The following is a 26,595-nucleotide window of genomic DNA, read 5'->3' as shown; positions in this document are numbered from 1 at the left end:
CTTCGGATTCCAGCATGGTTAAACTTTATTAAACCAGTCAATCACAATTTCCCGACACGGATCTGCCAGCAACATGTAAGTAACCATGTGTATTATAATGCCTGATCTGCGATCAGTGATTTCTGTGTAATTATTCAAGTTCAGATATTTCTCTTAAAATCGTTCATCCTGTTTATGTGACTAAACGATCAACTTCACATAATTTCTCGTAGTATTATGAAAATAATCTTTTTTAAACTGTTATTAAATTATATACAGAAAGCGATCAAAGAACGATCCCTTTCCAATCGCCCAAGCTGTCAATCAAACAGCACAGCGCGAGCCGCGAGAGCTTATCTGGACACTTACCAAACTCGTGATGAAATAATGACACTGTTACACTACACAACGAAGCTCTTACTGTGTATTCACATCGTGTTTGCATTGTGATTTGGTGTAAGCATTTGTGAGAGTGCAAAAATTGCGTTGCAATGTTAAGATCTTTATTCACGCGATCAACAGACTGTCATCTGCTCAGTCAGTGCTCGTCATGCTGCAACCTTTCATGTGATGGAATAGATTTAAATATAATGCTTTAAACGATACTTTTCACAATTTGTTAATCTCGATAGCTGTAATAGTAAAAACGTAGTAAAAGTTTTCGAGAGAGTTCATGTAATACTAGCTATTTCATATGCAAGCATGTCAGCCAATCACAGCAGTGGGCGTTTGCACTGCAGTCTCACAGCAGACACGCCCCTTAAAACGGAGCGTTCAAATCTGAGCCTGAAATCAGGCTTGGAAAAATGGCATTTATTTATAAATTATGACAATTTTTGATGTAAAAATCATACTAACATTATAAGGGCACCCCAGGCAACATTATAAAATAATAAAACAATCCAGTTCATGACCCCTTTAAGAAGACAAAGAAACCAGCGACTCCTAAGAAAGCAGCCAAGAGTCCGAAAAAAGTCAGAGGTAGCTAAACCCAAAAATGGCGAAACCTAAAGCAGCCAAGCCTAAAAAGACAGCAGCCAAAAAGAAATAAACTCAGTCTTTTAACTTGTTAATATATAATATAAAGCTATTTTAAGAGCCAACCACTAGTTAATGGAGAGGGTTTCATCCCATCAACTACTACTGGGAGAGGGTTTCATCCCATCAACTACTGCTGGGACAGGGCTTCATCCCATCAACTACTGCTGGGACAGTATTAATATTAAGTATTAATACAAAGAATGATATATTATTCATACCATTTACCTGCTTTAATATAGGAGTAGATCTGAATATATCAGCATTTATCAAGTCAAATCAAGCATTGTGCATTCCCTTGTGCATCCTTATGGACATTTTTGTCCTTTTCAGGGTTTTTTTTTTATTTATTTTTTTATCACTTTGCCTGTGTTAATGCTAACTGCATAAAATTTGCCACAGGTTTTTATTGGAATTTTACTATTTCACTGCCATTTCCTTTAAAAAATCTATTTTGCACTAGGTACACAAAATACCTCCTCTCAGCGCCTTTTGGACAAAAATGTCCCCATTGAAACCTACTAAAACTGCATTTTTTTAATCGCAGGGCCGTTTAACTATAAAATCATGCAATCTTTTCAATCTTTCATTCTGTTGGCAGATCCGTCTGTGGATGTGGAAGAACCATGGAAGCTGGGAGAGGGCTTCATCCCATCAACTACTGTTGGGACAGGGCTTCATCCCATCAACTACTGCTGGGACAGGGTTTCATCCCATCAACTACTGTTGGGACAGGGTTTCATCCCATCAACTACTGCTGGGAGAGGGCTTCATCCCATCAACTACTGCTGGGAGAGGGTTTCATCCCATCAACTACTGTTGGGACAGGGCTTCATCCCATCAACTACTGCTGGGAGAGGGTTTCATCCCATCAACTACTGTTGGGAGAGGGTTTCATCCCATCAACTACTGCTGGGAGAGGGCTTCATCCCATCAACTACTGCTGGGAGAGGGCTTCATCCCATCAACTACTGCTGGGAGAGGGTTTCATCCCATCAACTACTGTTGGGACAGGGCTTCATCCCATCAACTACTGCTGGGAGAGGGCTTCATCCCATCAACTACTGTTGGGAGAGGGTTTCATCCCATCAACTACTGCTGGGACAGGGTTTCATCCCATCAACTACTGTTGGGACAGGGTTTCATCCCATCAACTACTGCTGGGAGAGGGCTTCATCCCATCAACTACTGCTGGGAGAGGGTTTCATCCCATCAACTACTGTTGGGACAGGGCTTCATCCCATCAACTACTGCTGGGAGAGGGTTTCATCCCATCAACTACTGTTGGGAGAGGGTTTCATCCCATCAACTACTGCTGGGAGAGGGCTTCATCCCATCAACTACTGTTGGGAGAGGGTTTCATCCCATCAACTACTGTTGGGACAGGGTTTCATCCCATCAACTACTGCTGGGAGAGGGCTTCATCCCATCAACTACTGCTGGGAGAGGGTTTCATCCCATCAACTACTGTTGGGACAGGGCTTCATCCCATCAACTACTGCTGGGAGAGGGCTTCATCCCATCAACTACTGCTGGGACAGGGCTTCATCCCATCAACTACTGCTGGGACAGGGCTTCATCCCATCAACTACTGCTGGGAAGAAATATTAATACAAAGAATGATATATTATTCATACCATTTACCTGCTTTAATATAGGAGTAGATCTGAATATATCAGCATTTATCAAGTCAAATCAAGCATTGTGCATTCCCTTGTGCATCCTTATGGACATTTTTGTCCTTTTCAGGGTTTTTTTTTATTTTTATTTTTTTATCACTTTGCCTGTGTTAATGCTAACTGCATAAAATTTGCCACAGGTTTTTATTGGAATTTTACTATTTCACTGCCATTTCCTTTAAAAAATCTATTTTGCACTAGGTACACAAAATACCTCCTCTCAGCGCCTTTTGGACAAAAATGTCCCCATTGAAACCTACTAAAACTGCATTTTTTTAATCGCAGGGCCGTTTAACTATAAAATCATGCAATCTTTTCAGTCTTTCATTCTGTTGGCAAGGCTTCAAAAGTTTTATTTTTACTATTTTTTTTATCAGATGGTGCCATTTTTTCAGGTTTGGCCTATAGAGCTGGTAAAACCCCGCTGGACCTCAAAGTTGAAAAACCGTCAATGCAAGTGAATGGGAGAAAATAATTATTTTCTGGTCCCGTTTGAATTGTGCCATGAATGTGAACATATGTTGTCTGTGAATTTTTTATATCATTTTTCATGTTACGAGTTTGACAGTATATGGTATGATTCTTCGGCTAGCAGTTGTGGAAAAGACATAACGAGAAAGACTACATGTCGCCTATGTGACGTCACCCCATAAAGTTGACTTACCCGTGGTTTTCACCAACCTCAACGATTTTGTCCTCTCCCTGAAAGAAGGCGGTGAAGTGCACCAAAGACAGTCATGTTTAGCGGGATTCGTGAGCTAGTCCGTGTGCTAGTGGTGGTGAAGTTTCAAATGCGTCGAAAGCAGCGAAGAGTTGTAGTCCACAAAGTGCTCTCACACAAAGTCTAACCGTATCAAACTTCTACCCGCTAAATTGTAGCATTCTTCACACGAAAAGTTCTATAAAAAATTCACAGACAACATATGTTCACATTCATGGCAAAATTCAAACGGGACCAGAAAATAATTATTTTCTCCCATTCACTTGCATTGACGGTTTTTCAACTTTGAGGTCCAGCGGGGTTAGCGGAAGGGGCGGGACTTACCAGCTCTATAAAGCAAATACTCTCCTGTGAAAACAACTCCTGTTTTCTGCTTTGGCTTATTATAGAGCCAATTGGATAAATTATGCAACGATAATTGTGTGGGTGTGTTGGTATGGATGTCTGAGTGTGGTTTGTATGTGTGTAATAAAATAAAAAGTGTGTTTGTGTGCTTGTAATATTTGAGAGAGAAAAACTCTACTGCAAATATAAAATCCAATCACTGTGATCACCAGTGGAGTTTGGCGTCCAATGGGGAAAGTCTGGTACTGCGCCCAAACAAAATCTTACTGAAAGCTTATGTTTTTGAGAAATCAACCTCAAATTTGGAACACAACTTATTTAGAATCATGGCTTTGATTTTCTAGCCGTTTTAGAGTTCAACTTGTTTCATAAAATATATATTTTATATAAAATAATGTTCGTAAATAATTTTCATAAACTTAAACCTATATAACTTTTTTTTTATTATTATTATTTTTATTATTATTATTTACATTTACATTTATTCATTTAGCTGACGCTTTTATCCAAAGCGACTTACAATTGCTATATATGTCAGAGGTTGCACACCTCTGGAGCAACTAGGGGTTAAGTGTCTTGCTCAGACACCTTGCTTCCCATTATTATTATTTTATTTTATTTTACTTTAGCAATAATCTGCCAAGGGTATTCTTTAAAATGATACCAAACTTAAGTCTGTGCTCCTAAGCTTAAATTTTTTTTAGGACAGTTTTTTGACACTGACATTTTTGTCCTCTATAGCTATGTGTAACTTTTTTAAATTGATGCACAAGGGTTAAGAGTACAGTAGAAAAGATGGAGAGCTGCTTTATCTCACTCTGTGACGGGTTCAGGTCCAGGGTCACAGTCAACAGCTCCGACTCTTTTTGTTCTGAGGATCCGTTGACTGCGGATGAGGAGGAACTGACTCCAACTTCTGCTGTGAAGACATAATAAGAAAGATTTTACTGGAGACATAAACATATAGAAATCCGGGAAGTTTTTTTTTTTTTTTTTTTAGCTTCAAGAAGTAGATACTGAACAATCAGACACTGAAAGATTGTTATACAGCAGGGCTGTGTCTGAAAACTTACGCAGCTGACTTGTTGCCCTATCAGGTAATTTCACACAAATATATATTACGAAGCTGATTTCAGACAGACTTCCTTCAGCTATTCTCCTGCTGACTTCAGTTCCAGCCCCGCTCCAACACTGAACCCTGAACACCTTGATAAACTGCTTCAGGAGTGTTAGATTAGGTTTGGAGATTAACTCTACAGGAGCAGGTGTGGAGACTCATGCATTATACAACCTTGATATTCTCTAACCTCTGGTTGCTTTCTCCTGGGTTACAGCCTCAAATGTCTCTTCTCGATCCTCAATGATATGTGGACTGAAGTTGAGGAATCGTCCTGCTCAGAAGAAGAGGACATGTGTGGCAGACAGAATGATTGCATTCAGCCAATAATGCGGTGCAGAGATCGAAACCTGCATTTGTGTGAAGAGTTGAGGAGTTTGCTGCCGTCAGCAGGAGCTTTAGTGGACGAGTCCATCACATCAACTGGAGAAGACTGAGCAAACTTAAATCTCTTCTTGTTTTTCGGTCTTTTTAAGTATTTTCTCATCTACCTAATTAATGTCGCTCACCACTTTTTAGAGAGATAAACATCAATCAGAATGAATACTTTATGCATTAATATTTATGCTTGGTAATCTGTTAATTAGTGGACATCAGGGCTAGTTGTCACAGTGGAAGTCAGTCAAAGTTTTTCTCTGGCAGTGGTTATAAAACTTTTGTGAATGTGTGTGTGTATCAAATTCAAAAAAGGATTTTTTTAATAAGCTAAAACAAAAACACATTGACAATGCAAAAGCAAGAGTCAACAACAAATGGACGAAAGTGTTTTGACAGGACAAAGGTATTGTTTCCCCCATAAATGTAAGGTCGGGGCAGGTTGTCACACAGGCATCCTAGCGAGGCTGTGTCCGTCAGTCCTTCTGAGGCTTGTGGGTTGTTCATCCTCAGCATTAAACGCTAGACAGTCTAAGACAGTGTAAGTGTGCATGGCTACAACACACATGTTCCTGCCCCCACAGTTTCAGCACCAACATAATATAACACTTACTTTTGGAAAAATGCATTAATGCAATAGAGTGAATGACACTCGTCTGTGGTCTCCCAGTGGCTGACATTACTGGCAGTTTAGTGTTAAGTGATTAATTTACACCAAAACAAAAGATAACATTTATGCCTTGATGTCCCGAACATTAATTTAGTCTTACATTTAATAATAAACTAAGATAAGCTCAGAGCCGACTTGTTTTCTGTACGTTAATTCTTCATGAATTGAATGTGTTGCAAAGGATTGTGGGTGATTGAAGGATGTGAAGGATACACTTGAGGAATCCTTCAAAATAATCGGTTAAATTGAGACGTCCTCTGATAGTTTTCTGGATGTGAAAAGCGTTTAACATTCTCAAGAATGAAATATTATTTTAATGACGACACCCTGTTCAGTGTGAGATAATAATGCACTGCAAAGTAAAAACACAGCTAAGATTTCAATGAATTTTGATTGCTATCAGTTTTTATACTCATAATGTGTAGTTACTTTCCCTTTGTTGAGCAATTTAGTCCCAGCATCAGAGAATCAGAAAATACATTGAAAACACCCGTGACCTTCACTGAACTGTTTAGAATATGGTCATAACTTTTGTTCATAAGTTTGTATTAACAAACATTTTTTCAACCCTTGTGATCTTAGGTTAACAAATGTGAAAAAGTCATGCAAAGAAAATGTCATGTCACGCTTTATTTATCAATTAGAAAGCTTACAGTTTGTTAACTTCAGCAAAAAACAGCAAATATGAAATAAATGAAGTAAGAAAACAGTAGGCTATATATGAGCGGTGTCGGGGAGAGTTACTTTGAAAAGTAATAAATTACAATATCACATTACTCCCTTGAAAAGTTAGTTTTTAAGAAAAGTACTGTTTCCTCACATGGGCTGTTTTTTATTATTTGTTTTAGTATTATAAAAATAAAAATAATATTAATATTTACGTAATATTTTTGGGCAAATGTAAAGGCCCTTTCACACCAAAATTGAAATAATAAGGCTGAAGGAAATGCAAATCCACGCGTGTACAATAGAGGGCGCTCAAACAAACTCTTCAGCTGCTGCCATTCAAGATTGCAGAAGAATAGGATGCAGGTGAAGAGAGTTTAACACTTTCTTCAGCAATAATAACAACAAATCTAAAGTCATTTTTGCTTATGGTGTAACTGAATCATCGAAGGTCAGCAGCAACACTGGACAATAAAGTGAGATTAAATGCAGAAAAAAATGTGTTACTTGTAATGCATTATCCCCAACACTGTATGCTATAAGAAAAATCATCTTGTTTTGACAAAAACACAGGCACTAATTAATAAGACGTGTTAAAAATAAATGCTCATTAGAGAAAATGTTTTAGTATATATTAAAGATAGATGTCCTTATATAATATGTGTGCAGATAATGCAGTGCAGTTCTCTTTCATTCAAGCAGTTGACTCAGATTCATTTCTTCTGCTGGTGTTTCTCTCTTGCCGTCTGTTTTCTTCACTGCTCTCAGGGACCTTTAAAAAGAGAATGCAGTTTGATTAATTATTCAATTTCCACAAATTATAGTTCTAAGAATGTTTTCCAAACATTCTGTTGTGGTGATGGAAACGTTAAAATGTCCAGTTTTCATAATGTTAGAGGAATGTTTTTAAAAGGATATTATGATGTTACTAAAATATTATTTCAAACATCCGGACGCCTGCTGTTAACAAGCAGAACCAATGAAGGAAAGTGAAACAACAAGAACAGAAACTACAACTGACTTCAGCCACAGTCTTAGATGAAATCAACTGAAGATAAAATACTTTAAATCTCTGAAGATCTCAGCGGAGGAGGATTAAACAACTCCACAAACAGCATTACCAGCTTCACCTATTACTAACCAGACTGACTTTATTTCTGTCAGACGTCTACAGAAGTTCTTACTGCGAATTAACAGAGGTTTAGATGTTGATGTTCATTTGAGCACACCATTATGGTGATCGGTGTTTGATTTAGTTGGGCTCTTGACTTTCGTTAGTTTATTTCTCTTTCAGCAATTGCAGTTTGGAAAACTATTCAACATTGATAAAGATATTTATGAATAGGCAGCTCAACATGTCTTTCCAATGACATTCAAATTACAGCATTAAAGTCATTTAAATAACTGCTTTAAAGGTATAATGGAGGATTTAGTAAAATAATAGTAATTAGTAATACCTAAATAAAAAATAGTTCAGCTGAATAAATTATTCATGCCACAATACATCCTGGGCTCTATTAATGAGTTTTGTATGCCGACATGATGTCTCGATTGTTATGTTTCATATGCTGATTGTTGATGTCTGTGAGTGTATAAATGACACTGTTTCTAAAAACTTCCTGCTCACAAGTGCTCATTTTATAGTTTTGGTAAGATTATCACATGGTCTGTAGCACATGTCAAGAGAAATGGACTGTTCTCTTCCAAACATTTCGATCAGTGGTTCCTAATCATGTTCCTGGAGGTCCAACACTGCACATGTTGCACGTCTCCTTTGTCTGACACACTCATTTCAGATCTTTAGGCGTTTCTCAATACCAAGTACGCAAAGTTCAGACTTGCCAAGTTTGACTCAGGAGAACGGACTCCCAAAGACGAGAGGATGAAAGTCCGGTAAATCTGCAAATGGAACAGCAGCGTACTTGATAACGTCACTCAGCTCGCTCTGGCTACTCCGGTTATCTCAGTATGTAGCCTATATTTTAGGCAACAATAAAACAAAATATTATAACATCACTCTGCCTCTTTTTGTTTTCATAAAAAAAAAAAAAAATCTTAAACATTAAACATAGCCACACAAATATGGTTCAGGCAACGTGTACTTTGATGACCTTCACTGCATGTATATTTAAAACAATATACATGTTTTTATCAACAACTTTTTATTTACATTTTTAAAAATATTAAACATTAATATGTGGTTCAGGCAATATGTGCACATGTACTCTGATTATCTTCACTGTAATAAATTGAAATATAACAAAACACAACCCTGTCTCTTTTTTTTTGGTTAAATGTCAGTTTTAACGATCAATAATTGCCATTATACAAGTATACGTAAAAGGTATAAGAAGCTATACAATAAGAAATAAAGCAAACAATTCTGTAAGATTTACAAAGTCAGCGCTCTAGGCTATAATGGTAAAGTTAAATGGCCTAAATATATCATGACCTTCAGTTTGCTCTCAGCCAAAACGATTTGCCAGGGAACAAATTATAGATTCATGAGACCAAAGATCGCCCATTAAATACACACACAACGAATAACATCTCCTGTTTAACCACTACAGAGACATCAGAGCACAGCAGCAAACGTCAGAAGGACTAGCCGAGGTAAGGCTGTTCTAGACGGGGTTAATTAACGCTGAGCGCCCGGAGATCTCCTGCATTCTCACAATTTTAAAACAGGAGCTACTGTATCTTTATAAATAAACCACAGATTTGAGCTTAAAACAACTACATTCTCGCCTGGAAAACTCTTAAAACAGCATTTTGTGACACAATAACAGTGGTATTTTTAAATTATGCAGGTTTACTCCTACGCTTGACGCTTGCTGGTTGGTGCGAGATGCATTCTGGGATGCCTTGTTGTCTCAAGTCTGCACAAGTCACCTCTCGATGCATCCTCGGTAAAAGGGGCGGATCAAGAACACATCCGGGGATTTGAAGAAGTTGAACTGTTCTTGGCTTGATGTGGACTCTGAAGTAGGGCAGCGACTGATGACGTCTCTCAAGTCCACAAGAACACAAGTACAGACAAGAACACATATTGAGAAACGGCTGAGTCACTAATGAGCTGATGACCTGAATCAGGTGTGTTTGATAACATGTCGAATTTTCTACCGTATCGGAGAGAAATGCAGAAGCACGTTGATCTGCAGTCGCGGGTCTTTCATGCGGAGACTCTCCTCATATTCATGCATAATGATGCATTTAAAAGTTAATGGCCAAACGGATCTTTATAAAAGTCCACATTGTTACAGATTAAATATTACACGGATAACATTAAATAAATATTTTTCTATCAGGTTAAACTTTGATTAGTCACTCAAACAACTAGATTGGAAATTCAAACAACTAGAACCAAATTTTATGGCATTACCAAATTCAGAAAAATAATAAATAATATTTTGGGAGAAAACTACAGTAGCTTGATCACAACAGCAGCAAAATATATAGCAGCTTGCCATAAACTAAGAGAGTCAGCCAGTGGACAAAACTGAAGTCAGAAATGTTATTTTCTTGTCGAAGGTACAAATGTACAATGGTGTTTTTTTCTTTTTTTTCTTTGTCGTGTTATTTCTTGTTTATATAAATGTATTCATGCATTTGTTTACTGATTGATTTATTGACTTAATTGATTATTTGTTCATTGCCTATGTAATGGCCAATGCTTTGGCAATATTGTACAAGTCATGCCAATAAAGCTCATTTGAATTGAATAGAGAGAGAGAGAGAGAGAGAGAGAGAGAGAGAGAGAGAGAGAGAGATAGAGAGAGAGAGAGAGAGAGAGAGAGAGAGAGAGAGAGAGAGAGAGAGAGAGAGAGAGAGAGAGATCCTAACTTTAGAATCCTATATTTCTGTTTGGTAACCATGGCAATTTCAGTTAGGACCTCATTTAGGACAAAAGCTATTACAAAATGACATTTCTTAAGTGCATAATCTTATCTTAACTACGGATAGGAAATGGTATTACAGAAGCATCCTAACTCCACAAAAAATACTAAAAATGGTCTTAACCCCAATGGTGTCCTAACTTCAATAGTTTTTGAAAGCCAACTATAAAAATCACATAAAAATAGCCTTGTCTGAGAATGGCGTCACATTTATTAATGATACAAGATGAAGAACAGCGATGTTTGATGGTGGAAAGACTATGTGAACACTCAAGTGATGTGCTGCACTTTGACGATAAAACTCTAAAATAAAAATAATTACAGACTAAAAATTATTGGGCTTTGCCTTTTCTACCAAGCTTATCAAAACTTAATATAATGAAAAGTGTGGCAAGCAGGACGAGGCCGAGGGCCGTGAGAGAGCGGCATGAGGCCGGTGGCGTGATTGATAATGAGCGAAAATCCAAAATTAACTTGTCAGATCTTAACTTAAGACTTAAGATACAAAGTTTCTGTAATACGCCCCCAGAAGATCAAGATAAGAAACCTGACATTCTTAGAGAAGAAAACATACACTGAACAAAGCTTTAAAATGTAATGTGTCTCTGGCATGGATCTTCCAGCTTAGCTGGCATAGAGTGGTGTATTTAGCTTTTACCTCTGCAAGAAATAATAAAATGAGAATGAGGACTGCCCTCAAAACTCTGATAATATTGTCCCAGTCTGTTCATTGCTGTAGAGTAAGAATCCTTTTGGGGTTTCATGAGATGACTGTCTGAAAAAGATTGATTTTTATAGCAATATCCAGACAAGGTTGTCAAACATTCGCAACTGAGTAGGCCGTGGGAGACCATGAGCAGGAATAGGAGAGACAGCTGTGGTGAACTGAACTAACTACACTGGTAGGCTTGGCTGTTTTCTGAACCGCAGGCCTAGGGGGTACAGTAGATCAGAGCTGCCCCTGAGATAATATAATCAGAGAAGAGAATATTATAAGCCTACCTGACTCCTCCTGACTTTATAAAGGTAGACCTTTTACAGGAGTAAATAGAGGAAGAGTCTTGTGGCCGAAATAGAGTAATGTGATCACGGTAGAAACTACCAAGAGGCTGACGCGACACACACAATATTTAAACTAATTAATAACAACAACTGTAGGAGCCATACTTACCACCTTATTTAATTTGTATAAATTTGTTCATTTAAATATCAGTTTGTTGTGTTTTGTTAATTGTGTTTATTTTTCTGAGTGTGTGCCCTCTATAGGTGAGAGGTGAAAAATTGTATAAAGGATAGGCCACCCCTGACAGGAAGGGGGCGCTGTTGCAAGAGCACACAGTCTTTTGACCGTACACTTGGAGCTAGGGTGGCATGGTGCAACAAACCTGCAAGCTGCCTAAAAGTTGTTTGTTTTGTTTTATGTTACAATGCATCTTTATTTTTGATTTAATAAACTTCAGTTATTAGTTTGGAACATCAACACGCCTCTCTGGATCTATTTATGGTACGAGTCAGAATCATAGCCTCAGCATCTCCCACAGTGGACAAGAAACAAGGATTTAAAATAGTGTAATGGGGTAGAAGAGGAAGGACTACAAATTGGATGGACTACAAATCCCATGAATTAAGACACTATAAAGGGAAACCAAACTGTTTAGACTTCCTCTTTGTGGTACCATGTGGCAAACAGGAAAAGCTGTTTGGTGTCTTTCAAGGCTGTGTAATAGCAGATGAAAAAAACAAGTTGATTATAGAACTGAATTGGGAAGGTAAGGGTTGTTGATTTATGAGACCATAGTGAGTTTGTCTAGTTTTAACATGTTTGTATTTGTTTTCTGTTTTAGTGTTCTTATGGGAATGGTGTTGATTGGTGCCTCAGAGAATTAAGCAGATATATTTGAGAATACAGGTACTGATATTAATTGAACTATTTAATAGGGAGATTTGGTTTTAAGTTTTATTTTATTTTATATTTGTGTTTGTTTTAATGGTTAAGGTTTTTTTAATCCTTGTAAATATTTTATAGGGCAATCATCAATGTGTATTCTTTCTTTGTTTTCTTTACAGATGATGCATGATTGCCGTTTACTTTAGTGAAAGCATTGGTGGCTTATTGGGTGTTTGAAGAGATGACTTTAATGCTGAATTGGGTCTTGTGTATGGAAGTGGCAAAGGGATTGATTTAATTTGTGAAATTGTCTTTGTTTGTTTTATTTTGTTTTTGTTTTTGTTTTGTTTGTTGTGGACCTACAACTGACGGTGGGGTTCCCATTTCCTTGTATGTGGTTTACTCTGTAAGGTTTTGGGAATCGATGGTAGTGCTTTGATTTACTTTACACTTGTGGAGGTTGGAGTGAAAGTGTGTTTGTTGAACTTGTGAGTGTGCACATAGTTTCAGAGCAATTTCCATTGGATAGGATCGGGAACCCTGTTGTCTGTAACGGTTACAATTTTGTTTGTTTGTTTGTTTTTTATTCTCTTTGCCATCTCTGATTACCCCATGTGCTTTTTGTGAATCTTGTATAATAAACTTTGTTATATTTGCAACGAAACACACTGTGGTTGTGGCCCTTTCCGAGTTCTCCTCATCCCTTGTGAGATGATGGGGTTACAATAGGAAACTTGTTTTTACCACTACAACAACAACAACAACAACAAAAACACTTCTGATCAGTGAATCAGGCCACTTCATGATAGCGTCACCATGACAGTCAACATCATCTATCCAAACGTACAAAAAAGTACGTTTTGTGTCTTTGAAAATGACGTATTAATACCTATGTATTAACAATGAGACCAGGCTGGATGTTATTCTGTCTTGAATCCTTCTGACACATTAAAAGTCTTTTTTGAACACACTGTTAACCCTTTATAGGGCACTCATTGAAATATTTGGAAATTCAAATTTTTAACCTCAGAAACCTAATGGGGGATGTTAAAGGACATTTAAACAAAAAAAAATGTTCTCAATTTTTTTCATCTTTGCATTGAAAATCAAGGTCAATGAAGTTACCATATATGAGCACTTGCCTGTCTAGGGTAAAATAAATTACAGAGAGTGAATTAAAAAAATATATGACAAACACACACAAACTGCAAGGAACATTTATTTATTATAGGCACAAACTGCAAGGAACATTTATTTAGAGACATCTCTGTCTTTAGGTACTGATACGGGCATCTTGTGGAGGGTGCTCCGGGAGTATGGGGTCCGGGGCCCTTTCCTAAGGGCTATCCGGTCCCTGTAGGAGCAGAAGCTTGGTTCGCATTGCCGGCAGTAAGTCAGACTTGTTCCCGGTGCATGTTGGACTCCGTCAGGGCTGCCCTTTGTCGCCGGTTCTGTTAATAATTTTTATGGACAGAATTTCTAGGCACAGCCAGGGGCTGGAGGGTTTCAGGTTTGGGGACCATACAATTTCATCTCTGCTCTTTGCGGATGATGTTGTCCTGCTGGCCTCATCAGGCCAGGACCTTCAGCATGCACTGGGATGGTTTGAAGCCGAGTGTGAACCGGCTGGGATGAGAATTAGCACCTCCAAATCCGAGGCCATGGTCCTCAGTCGGAAAAGGGTGGCTTGCTCACTTCAGGTTGGTGGAGAGCTCCTGCCTCAAGTGGAGGAGTTCAAGTATCTTGGGGTCTTGTTCACGAGTGAGGGAAGGCCTGAACGGGAGATTGAAGACTGATTGGTGCAGCTTCTGCAGTAATGCAGTTTATGTACCGGTCTGTCGTGGTGAAGAAGGAGCTGCCAGGCAAAGCTCTCGATTTTCCGGTCTATTTTCCGTTCCTACTCTCACCTATGGCCATGAGCTTATATTTGCTCATAATTGCGTTTTATCACAAACCAATATTCAGTAATTAAAATCAATTCACACAGTACTAGGCCTCACACGAACAATAAGCACCCGTGTATGCCATTTAACTATAATTTAAAAAAAAAATACATTCATAAGGCATATGTCTAAAAATGGACACTTCCTCCACTTAGGTAAACGGGGCATATGATCAAATATGGTGCATTTAGTTTTCAGCCAATCATTAAGCTAATTTTTACAAATGCTATGCAAATAACAGCAATCCTAATCTTTAACACAACTATTCAACCAAATAATTTGTGAGTTACATCAACTTGTGTTTAGAACACCATGTTTAGTTATGATGTTATTACTATAACTGTGGGAGAAGCCAGGTTCAAAAAAGCAATATTTTTGATTTCTGCAAGATGGCTGTGTTTGAGGTGCGCCAGGCCACTGCTGATTGGTCAGATGCCTTGATGTCAATATCTGTCAGATAGCTTGATCTCCCCTGATTGGCTGAGAGCAAACTACATGACTCTAGCACTCCAAACGGAGGCAGGGGGGGGGGGGGCATTTTGAATGTGTGCAGAAGTGACTAAATATAGTTACTTGCCCCATAAAGGGTTAAAACAGCCAGAGAAAAACTAATTAAAACAATCAAGAGCTCAACTACAGGAAACACTGATCACCACAATGGAGACTTCAAATGTTTATTCCTCTTTCCTTCAGTGATTTTACTCATTGAAATATGCTGTTATCGCACCGACACAACAACAAACGCGTGTAGCCAATACATGACGGTGGAGGAGAGAGAACGATCAAGAGGGAGATTTGAAGAAAGACTGCAGAAATACTGTAGAGATGAGACATGATACAAAAGAGAAAAGCTGGAGAGAGCGAAGCGGGAAGGCCTGAAAACAGACACAGATGTTGCTTTGATTCACTCCACACGTGAGTAACACAGTGGGCCCTATCTTGCACCCAGCGCAATTGACTTTGTAAAATGACGCATGTATCATTCCTATTTTGCACCCGACGCACAGCGGACTTTTCCCTTCACAGACGCACGTCAGTAAATTAGGGAATGAACTTGCGCTCCCGGGGGAGGATCAGCGAAAAGAGGAGGCGTGTTCCGGCGCAAACGTTCCCTGGTGCTATTTTGCAGTTTCAGAAAACAATTCCACCACAGACCAGGAAAAACCGAGTCTAAAGTCAGTGGCGCGTTCAGATGCTATTTAAGGGCGCGTGCTTGGCCATAATGTAGCGTGTGCACAACGCACATACACTTTGCTTCTCTCATCTACACAGATGCAGCAGTTGCCATTTTTGCAAACCATACATAATTACAAGTAAAAATATTCCACATGAGGGAAATCATTGTGGTGTCCATGGAGATGTGAAAAAATAGGCATAAATCTAGCTTACACATTTACTCAAATTATCATACGCCTGTTTAACCGAAGCTAATTTGGGTGTGTTTCTCCATCCACATACAATGTCACTTCTCTGTGTTTTACGGCCCTGCCGAGAACGTCGGTCTCCTTGGCTGTGAACCGCTCCTGGCGTGTGTCTGGCAAATCCGCCATTATAATAGCAATCCGCCATGGAACAAGCGCGCCTGCTCTTAAAGGGAATGTGAGATGATGCTCTGATTGGTTTATTTCACGTTACGCCCAAACCACACCTATGAGTAATGTAGCTACTTCAGACCAACCCCATTTAGAGTCATTTATCCCGTTGGTATAATAGCAACAGCGCCTGAGATCCGCCCACAAAGTTACTTGCGTTTCGCGTTTGAAACTTGCGTTTCAGATTGTTAAAATAGGGCCCATGGTTTGATCACTTTATTTTTCAATAAGCATTATTTTGTTGCGCTTCTGCTATGATAAACAGACATCTACTCTTGGATTGCTCTTGTAACGGAGGTCAGCTAGTGAGAGTCGCGCTGACGACTGCTAGTGAATGCGGTGTATACCGTCATTGTTAGTGCACTCGCCTCGCTTGCAGGGGATCGGCGTTCGTGACCGACTCGGGCTGTTAGGATTGGAGTGTGAGTTTTGGAGGCGGAGCAATGAAGAAGGGGTGTGTTTGTTTGCGTTGATTTCAAATATCAACATTGGCCAACAGTATATTTCAAAAACGGCTTTCCCCACCTTTAACATCAGGTGTCGTCACTAATGCTCACTCAGAGCTGTTCATTAAACACAGGGGATTTTACTGTGTAACATCCAACCGTAAGACATGTTTAACCCAGAAAGTTAGTGATCCTTAATAAATTAAAGGGATACATCACCTCTGGAAAGATGAATTTGTATTTAAAATGGGTCATTTATGTAGAAGAAATGTGAAATTATTTTTGAATTTGGAGCTTTCTAGACTGAGAAAAGTAGGGACCATTTCCCTGGCTGTTAATTATCCGCCATGGTTCCAATGCCTTAGGAACATTGTTTCCGATGAGTAGACCAATTTCTGCATTTATCTGTGGAATGTTCACATCATGGAGATATTCCCATTGAGCAATATCTTCCTGATTGGGGATGTTTTCAGCCTTTACAGGAATGTCAGGGTGCGAATATATCTCTGGCAAGTCAAAGAAGTCATCATTGTACAGTCCACTGATTTCCATGTCTGCCACCACAGATGTATCAACCACTTTTTCCTTGTTCATTGTTCTTAACAAGATTCTTGTCCTTTTTCCAGTTGTCTGCAGTTGCCTCAGAAGGGATTCTGTGCAGAAGCTTGCAGAGCTCCCAGGGTCCATAAAGGCATGTGTGCAAATTACTTTGTCACTTTTCTTTAGTTTGACTTTAACCGGCACTATGGCAAGCTTGCATGCCGTGTCTCCGGCCCCAGTTTCTCTCCACATGTCTGCTTGACTTGTGTAGGTCCAACGCTATCTCACGACCAATTCGTACGAATTCGTACGAATGATAAAAAGTTGGCTAATTCGTACTAATTCGTACGACCTCACTCGTACGAATTTGTACGATTTGTCTAAACCCACGTGATGGGTAGGTTTAGGGGCGGGGTCAGGGGTAGGTCATTCGTATGAATTCATACGAATTGGCCAATTCGTAAAATATGTACGATTTTGCAAAAATCGTACTAATTCGTACGAGTCAGGTCGTATGAATTCGTACGAATAAGCCACCTCGTAGAATTTGTACGTTTTCCCGTGAGATCGGGCTCGTAGGTCTGAACATTGGCTATAGCCCCGTCATTCTTCTGCACACTGGTCTTGTTGATGTGCAAGATAGTAGGATGCTTAAGAGAGCATACATGACAGGTAAGCCTACTTTGGCAATGTTTGCTCATGTGACCTACATCAAAACATCCAAAACATACTCCTTTTTTCCGAAGGAATTCCAATTTCTGTTCATGATTTTTGCTTTTCAGCTGTTTGCAAGAGCTTAGATGATGATCTGCACGGCAAAACAAACACTCTTTCACCATTTTCTTTTGTGTTACAGGACTGCTGCTACTCACCGGCTCCGCACTGGTTGCAAACCCAGTAAATCCATGTCTGGGCCTTCTTTCTCTGAGCATTGTTGTCTGTGCAGGTTCAGATTTTCTCGCTTGTGTGGCATTCAGACTTCCAAACAACGGATGTGACAAGATCCTAGATTGTTGGGTTATGAAGTCTCTCAAGTCTGAAAACGTTGCTCTACGGTAGGGCTTGCATAGACTAGTCGAGGCCGTTCACATATTGCGTCTAAATAAAAACGTGTGAAAAGCGCGCGGCCGTGCCGCTGTCTCCTACAAGCGCTTGCGCTCCCGTGGCGTCTGTCGTTGCTATGCAACCAAACTGCGCTCTCCATGATGACGACGAAGAAGTATCATTCAGCAAAGGATTCATTTATTTCTAGCCCTTGCATTAACTTTACTACTAGATATATTTCTGGAGATGAGAAGGAAAAACTAGCGCACGACGTCCGTTGCTTTCATTATGTTAGACTACTCGCCGCGCGCCTACATTTGAAATAACGACCTTGAACGCGGAAAAGACGCGATATGTGAACGGCCCCTAGAAGCAGACGTCTGAAATGAAAAGCAAGAACGGCTATTTATTTGGCTTTAGACTGTTACATGAAAATTTAAAAATGAAATGTCATAATTATAATGTTTTGAGAGTTTACTTGTGTAGTTGTTGCATTAGGCTATGAATTAATAAATGTTTATTGATAAGATCTAGCTATTTCATGTCTTTTCATTTACAGTAGCATGAACGACGAGTAGTCGAGTAACTCGAGTATTGTTTGATAAGAAGTCGACTAGCAGAAATCAGTAGTCGTGCAACCCCTACTCTACGGCCATTACGTTCCTGTAATTCATAAGCTTTTACTCGCCATCGTTCTTGGATTTTGTATGGCAGTTTACTGAGAATGGCCTTCAAATTAGTTGGATGATCCAATTCTTCCAAGTACTGAACAGAAGACATAGCACTCAGACAACCATTGAGAAACACAGAATAAGTTTGTAATGCATCTGCATCTTCAGATCTGATCAATGGCCATTTGAGCACTTTATTCAAATATGAAGTGGCAATATTGTGTTCATCACCAAAATGTCTTTTGAGAAGTTCCTTGGCTTTGGCATAACCTCGTTCCGGATCCATAAATTGGCAACTGCGCACAAGTTCTCTGGGTTGGCCAGCTGTAAATTGCTCCAGAAAATACAGCCTATCCTGATTGTTTTTAGTTTTCTTTTCAATTCCATAATCAAAAGCTCTTATGAAGAATTGGTAGTCCAAAGGATCACCTTTGAAAACGGGAATTACAACTGATGGTAAGGAGTGTTGACCTTGTTGTGTAATGAAAGTTTCTGTAATTTTGTTTTGTTTTTCCATTAGAGTCATGACATCGTCAAATTCATTCCTTTTGGTTGTGTTTTGCAACACTGGCGGTTGTTGGTATTGTTTATCTTGTGGAAGTGTTAAATGGTCAGCAGCTTTACGTGCATCTGCACCACGTGCTGCATATGCATGTTGAATATTTGGTAGAGCTTGAGAAGTAGAAGGCTTTGGATTCTGATGAGATGCAACATTTCTCTGTTCTCTACTGCCACCTACTGGAGGTAGGTTGGCAGGTGCAACGTAATTGGGATCCAAAGGTGCATAATGAGTCTGAAAAGGGGGGATTTTTGAACGAACAGATAAATCCTTTGCTGGTATGGCAGGTTTCCTTTGAGTGGATGTAGCTGGTTGAAAATTGTATGGTACGTTCCTTTCCAAAATTAATGGCAGTTGTGTGAACGCAGGTGTTAGTTGTTCTGCGTCCTCATCAAAAGTATAATGGTCAGAGTTGACTGTTCCAGTTGCCTGATGAGACAATCCAGTTTCTATGTTCTCATTTTGATTCATTCTTTCTGGGACCACGTGTTGCATTTCGTATCCTTTCACAAGGTTCAACTTTGCTGTATTTACAGCCATCTTAGTTTTTAACTCAAGCTCCTCCTTTTCAGCTTTGAGTGCAGCTTTCCTTCTCTCAAGAGCTTGCTTCTGTTGAAGAGCTTTTGCTTTAACAACCAGTTCCACTTGTTCACTTTCAAGTTGCACTTTAAGAGAAGCAATAGACGACTTGGATGAGTTAGAAGACCTTGATGACCGTGAGGAATGTTTAGATGACCGTGATGACCATGAGTGCTTTGATTTCACTTGGGAAATACTGTCTTTGGGACCAATATCATCCAGACCAGCAGCAATATCAGCAGTAACAGGAGCATCGACCATAACAGGAGCATCACCAGTGTTTACAATTTCATTTTCTGCCCCCTCAGCCTCATCATCAGTCATTTTTGTTTGCGACCATTTTTCAGCATAATTTTTAAATTCATTTATGACAGTCATTTTTGGCAAACACCATTCATTTTGATCAATTTCAGCATTGTTTGGTGACAACAGCATTTTAATTGACTCATTTACTTCGTGCAAGTCATTATAAGCTTTATCAAACTCAGTTCCCATTTTTAACTGGACTGTTTCCACGTTTTGTGCATCATTCATTAATGCCATGATTTCGTTTTTCTTTCTCGTCAAAACGCCCATTTTTGCACGTCGAGACGCTTTCAGTTTTGCCAGTCTCTCGCTTTGATCAGCGTTATCATGACTCTCTTTTTACAACTCAAATATTTTCTCATTGCAATCCCAAATCTCAAACAGAAACGTCAGGGACTTCATATTCACAACGTGCGGGCTTGTTCATGTGGGCTTGTTCATTCAGCTGAGATCGCTGCAAACTTTATCAATGAAATGACGTCGGATGTTTAAAGACGCGCATCCAATGAGAATAGCTAATTTCAGTTCATTCAAGCAGAGTAGCAGGCCCACGATATGTTGAGATTTGCAAGCAGATGATCGGGTACAACTTAGTTCAAGCAAACAATTCCTTCTTCCAAATGTTCAAGTTCTTTCTAAGGTTAGCAGGCAACACAAGCCAAATTTTCTTTGACTATGTAACATTCTTAGTGTTGCAGCCAATCGCTGACGCGCTCAAACATGATTCCTCGAGTCCGTTCCATTCCATTGAAATTTTTTATTGCATGTCGTGTAAATAATTGTACCTGAATTTCCAGTGGTTTTATTATCCTACCGTACAGCAGGGAGGGTGATGGAGCTTTCAGTGAATAATCCAAAGCTTGTTACGGGATAAATGAGCGGTCAAAGAAAATATACGGCTGCACCTTGCTAGCCACGACAAATCACTTTCCAAACAAACCTGAGCTCCGTGTTAGATTGAACCCATAAAACAGGTGCTGCAGTCACCTGTTTGCTGGTGGGCGGGTTCAGTAACGCACGCCTCCATGTTGCACTCATAGAAAAGCAAAACCAAAACAATATTAAAGCAAGAAGATCTGAATATAAACAAATGTAACATAACCACACCAAACTATTGTTAACAAAACACATTATTATCATAATTCGACTCAAACCATAATAAAGAAAGCAAGTCTGGCTCCAACAGCCAGAAAATGTATTTTTGGCTTATGTGGATGAAAGACAAAAACTCCCAGAATGCACTTGCTTCGCTGCCCTAGGAGGCCACTCCCAAGCCACGCCTACCAGTAAGAGAGCGCAGGGCTAGGCTACTCGTGAGTCTCCGTGACGACGAGTCTACCCGGGATTTCGAGATCGCCCAAAATGTCCGGGATTCGGCTTTTGCGTTCTACAGTCGCCATTCATTATGTTTACTGTGGCGAGCAGGACGAGACTGAGGGCCGTGGGAGAACGGTGCGAGGCCGGTGGCGTGATTATTGATGAGCAGGACACGCTGCAGTCAAAGACGCACCGTCTGTGAGACGCACCGGTCTCATATCTCTCACGGAGGAGCGGGAATTTTCTTAGCAATGGTAAAACGCACATCAACCGATCACTTGTTTAGCGTTCATGTAAACACTACATTCAGATTCACCAATCGGAATCAATTCAGTTAGATTGAAACAAAAGGTGTGCATGTAAACAATGAATGGCGACTGCAGAAAGCAAAAGCCGAATCCCGGACATTTTGGACGATCTTGACGGCCGGACGGTCCGGGAAAAAGAGGATGGTAACCCCTACTACTCAGCTTTCTCCACAGAGCAAGAGCCTGCTAGCTTAGCTTCCAACAAAAGATGGCTGACACTGCTTGTACATTCTGTGAGTGAGAGCCCACCCTCTATGGGCGGGTTGAGAACATGCGGGACAGCTCCTCCTACTGGCTGTAGTCTCTCTCCTCTGGACAAAAAAATCCTCCGATGACGCAAAATGACGATTTTTGCGTCATCGGAGGATTTTTTCCAGACAAAAAATACATAAATCTCTCGTCTCAGGGGGATATGAGGGAGGAAAGGACGGTAATTCGAAAAAACTACAGGTTTTCTACTGATACAAAGCTTAATGCTAAATCCTGAATTATCCCTTTAGGGAGAAAAGTTAGGAACCTTGCCAGAACAATAGCTAAAGTTATAAGAACGTTCCCTGTTATCTGGGAAACGTGGACAATAAAAAGCTCTGATTTGAGCTCATGCTGTTTATGATTTACAGTTTTAAGATCACAATGAACCTGATCCTCACAAATAACTGAACTGAATTACTAAAAACAGATTTATATTCTACATGAAAGTGCAAATTGTGAACTTCTTGTCAGTGACTGTAAAATCCTTGCAACAAAAAATCTTACGTGTTTTATTGGTTTTGTGACCTTTCTTCTTTAAAACTTGAGCATACGTTGCATCACTGACTCCAGCATCAGCACCTGAAGAACACAAATGTTGATGAGATTTTCACACTTCCTCAATGATCCACATGACTTTATGAATCATTCTGATCTGTTGATGTTTAATAGTTCAACTTTTACAGTGATAAAGCTTGACTCTGTTTCTCTCACCTCTATCTGTGTTGTTCTTCAGTTCAGAGTATAAAGTGTCTCCAGACTCGCTGCTCTTCCCTGACAGTGAACAAGAGAAACAGAGAATAAACACACGCTTTACATCTGCAACTACAATAATAACTGATAATCCATGATTATATCAAGAGAGAACAGAACCTCTCAAACCACAATGAACATTTATTAGCAGGTTCAGTAAATATGTGATTGTTGAGACTGTTGTTACATTTCCAAAATGAAGGTCTTTATCAGTTCTGTTAATGATAGTAAATTGTTCTCTTTTCCTGATAATATAGAGGCATTATATATTATATCTAGTTAAATGTGATGATTCATTCAGACAGTTGTGTTTAGATGCAGTTTGTTGAGAGTTTACCTTTGCTCTTGCCTTTCTTTTTGTCCTGTATATTGATCTGTGCGTAAGTCAAATCACTGGGTCCTGCAGTATTAATATCTAATACAGAACAGAAAATAAATCAGATTATTCAGAATATGCTGGAAATATGCTGTACTTCAGGAAAAACAGGATCTCACCTTTGCTTTTGCTTTTCTTGACTTTTGTTCCGACTTCTGAGTACATCACATTATTTGACTCTGCCCTGATTTTGTCTAGAAAAATATAATTAGTCAATTAGAAAGAAATATATATTATTTTTATTTAACTAAAATTGCATACATGTTATTGGTTAATGACTCTATTGAAGAGGGTTTTTAACCTTTATCCGCGGATATGTTTTTCTTAACAGTGACCTCTGAATATGTGACGTCTGAAAAACACACAACGAGGAACAAGTCAATCACAGATTTAATGATTATTGTTGATTTTTTCATGATGCATGTGTAGATATTTTCTAATAATTTTTAAGACTCAACCTTTATTTCCACTATTCACTGGAGTCACATCATCATAAATGTGATCAGAATCTGCTGGACAGCAAACAAGGAGAAAGTTTAAAAGCAAGGCAGTCTAAAAAGGGGGGAAAAAACATTAATAAATAAATATAAATCATTTGTTATTGCATCTGACCAGACTGCAGAGGAGAGTTTAACGCTTGAGATTCTCCAGATGGATTCGGGACTGATGTCTGTTGAATGTTACAGTGCTGATCTACAATAGAGACAAAGATCATTATGGTCACTGTAAGAGTTTTGTCACTCTCATATAATCTGATTACATGCATTAACTGCTCATTTATTAATAAACGTGCAGTGACTGTCTAGGCTTCAGAAACTGTATCTTCCATTTGTTGCTGTTCATGTGGTTTAATAATTCATAACATGTGATGAACTGCTCCACACCTTTCTTGTGTTTGTGTCTCCACAGCAGAACCAGTGAGATGAAGAACAAGCAGCAAACACTCAATCCTACAAACACACCAATGACCAGAAGAGAAGATGAAGCTGTTGAGACTGAAGAACATGACAAACACACAGATCTGTCCGTGAGTGACGTGATCCTGTATGATCATATTACAATAATATCATCACTGATCATCACTGACCTCTGACTCTGACTGAGATCCAGCTGTGGAGTGACTGTCCTCTCTCTGTTTTACAGGAGTAGAAACCCTCATGTGACTTTGAGACAGTAGTGATGTTCATCTCTCCTGTCGTCTGATTCTGGATCAGTGATCCGTCTTTATAGAAATCAGCGCTGAGGATCGGGGAGTTTGTAGATCGATGTAAACAGTGTAGAGTCAGAGTCTCTCCCTCAATCACAGGATCAACAGAACTCTCCAGAATCACCTCACCGTCTACAAACACAAGAAAATTTGTGTTTAATGCTGTAAATAATAAGAATATAGCAAAACAAATCATAAGAAAAATACTGATATTATGAATTGTACTTTATACCTCTAAAGCTTTCTTATACTAGTGTCGTGTAGTTTTACTAAATCTCATGAGAAAACGCAACTATTTTATGAGTAACCGATTGTTTTGTTTGACCAACCATTGTTGTTGAAAAAAGTAAGCATTAGGAGCGTTCATTCTTTGTTATTTCTTATTGGTTATTCAGTGTCACATGGGCACAGCGGATCACTTCTGCTGTCTTTATGGTGGATTGTTTGAGAGGGTTGGAAGAGGCGAGTAGCGGGAGCAAACTTTCTGTTGACCGTATTGCATCGGTTTGAATGCTGTATCAAGCTTTATAGCTTATCAAAATAAAATCAAAAGCAAGCTAAGTTCATCAGTCTTTTTGATGGAAATGACGACCGACTACAAACGAGTCGCAAAGGATTATTCCTCTATAGCCTCTATGTGGCTTTTGGATGCCGTTAATAAGCATCAAGGTCCACCTTTAAACCCAACCATCAGTGGGGCACAAAAACATTATACTAATGAGATTGTACAAATTCATACACATTAGTCACCAATTTAATGTCACATTCACCGTCTGTCATCGTCTTGTCTTCACTACAGTTCCCAGAATCCTCCTTGTTTCCACACCTTCTTCTTCTTCTTCTTTGGTGTTTATTGGCGGTTGGCAAACCAACTTGTAGGTGCATTACCGCCACCGACTGGACTGCGTTTCCACACCTGAACTCACTCCCTTCATTACCCACCTGTTCATCATCATCATTATCTGCATCACCTGTCTTGTGTTCATCTGTGTGTATTTAGTTCCCCTTCTTACTCATGTCTGTGTCGGTTATTGTTTGTGCACCAGCACACTGTTTCTTGTTTGTTTTGAGTTTTCTCCAGTTAAATAAACCTTTGTTATTTTGGTACTTCGCTTGGCTTGTCTCCTTCCTCACCCGGACCCTAACAAGTCACCAATTTGACAAAATTTAAAATAGTTACAAATTGTCATGAGAGTTTGTTGGTTGTGTATCAGATTTTTAACCACTGGCATAAACACGTCCATTTTGCAGTTTAATCTGCCAATTTATATGGTAAGAAACTGTCTGATGAATGTGAAAAGTGACCAGTCACATTTTGCTTTGTTTATATGTGGTATTTAAGGACATGTTCATGTAACATCACAATAAATGAAGTTCCAAAACGAAGGAGCCCTAAACATTCAGTCCTGTCAATCATCATTATGAGCGTATACAGTACAGGTCAAAAGTTTGGAATTTTTATATTTTTGAAAGAAGTCTCTAATGCTCATCAAGGCTGTGTTTATTTGATAAAAAATACAGAAATACAAAAAAAAAAAAACAGTAATATTGTGAAATATTATTACAACTTAAAATAATAGTTTTCTATTTGAATATACTTTAAAAAATAATTTATTCCTGTGATGCAAAGCTGAATTTTCAGCATCATTACTCCAGTCTTCAGTGTCACATGTGACATCCAGTCTATCACATGATCCTTTAGAAATCATTCTAATATTCTGATTTATTATGAGTGTTGGAAACAGTTCTGCTGCCTAATATATTTGATGAATAAAAGGTTAAAAAGAACTGCATTTATTCAAAAAAAAAAAAAAAAAAAAAAAAATTATAATAATATAAATCTTCTATACTATCACTTTTTATCAATTTAACACATCCTTGCTGAATAAAAGTATTGATTTATTTCAAAATAAGAAAAAAAATAAATGACTGACCCCAAATTACTGACCAGTAGTGTATATTGTTGTTAAAGAAGATTTCTATTTTTTTTAAATATATATATATATATATATTTTTTTTTTTTTACTTTTTATTCATCAAAGTATCCTAAAAAAGTATCACAGGTTATGAAAATATTAAAATATTAAAATATTAAGCAGCAGAACTGTTTCCAACTTTGATAATGAATCATCATATTAGAATGATTTTAAATTAAAGTATAATATTTTAATAATTTAATTGTTATAATATATCACTATATATATATATATATATTTTTTTTTTTTTTTTTAAATCTGTATTTTTGATCAAATAAATGCAGGCTTGATGAGCAGAAGAAACTTCTTTCAAAAACATTAAAAATAGAAATGTGTCCAAACTTTTGACCTGTAC

At 38.6% G+C, this 26,595-nt stretch overlaps 1 protein-coding gene and 1 long non-coding RNA gene across 2 annotated transcripts in view; one reads left to right on the top strand and one right to left on the bottom strand.

The window, feature by feature from the left end:
• Positions 1–6,536: 6,536 nt before the first annotated feature.
• The window catches only part of LOC311288469 (Fc receptor-like protein 5), a gene marked incomplete at its 5' end in the record, with an annotated part of 44,915 nt that continues 24,856 nt past the window's right edge, over positions 6,537–26,595 (bottom strand). The window contains 10 exons of the mRNA XM_084405890.1: positions 6,537–7,362; positions 22,436–22,510; positions 22,643–22,702; positions 23,019–23,096; positions 23,177–23,251; positions 23,359–23,409; positions 23,516–23,566; positions 23,670–23,750; positions 23,942–24,052; positions 24,145–24,396. Coding sequence (XP_084262016.1) covers positions 7,355–7,362; positions 22,436–22,510; positions 22,643–22,702; positions 23,019–23,096; positions 23,177–23,251; positions 23,359–23,409; positions 23,516–23,566; positions 23,670–23,750; positions 23,942–24,052; positions 24,145–24,396 — 842 coding nt within the window. The 3' untranslated portion in view covers positions 6,537–7,354. The remainder of the gene's footprint in view (positions 7,363–22,435; positions 22,511–22,642; positions 22,703–23,018; positions 23,097–23,176; positions 23,252–23,358; positions 23,410–23,515; positions 23,567–23,669; positions 23,751–23,941; positions 24,053–24,144; positions 24,397–26,595) is intronic.
• On the top strand, positions 12,067–13,038 carry LOC311287750. Its single transcript, XR_014626790.1, has 2 exons — positions 12,067–12,395; positions 12,554–13,038. It is a non-coding gene; the product is annotated as an uncharacterized lncRNA (long non-coding RNA).

Source organism: Rutilus rutilus (assembly GCF_951802725.1).
Source record: "Rutilus rutilus genome assembly, chromosome: 3".
Classification (NCBI taxonomy): Eukaryota; Metazoa; Chordata; class Actinopteri; order Cypriniformes; family Leuciscidae; genus Rutilus; species Rutilus rutilus.
This window is presented reverse-complemented; position numbering and strand designations above follow the sequence as displayed.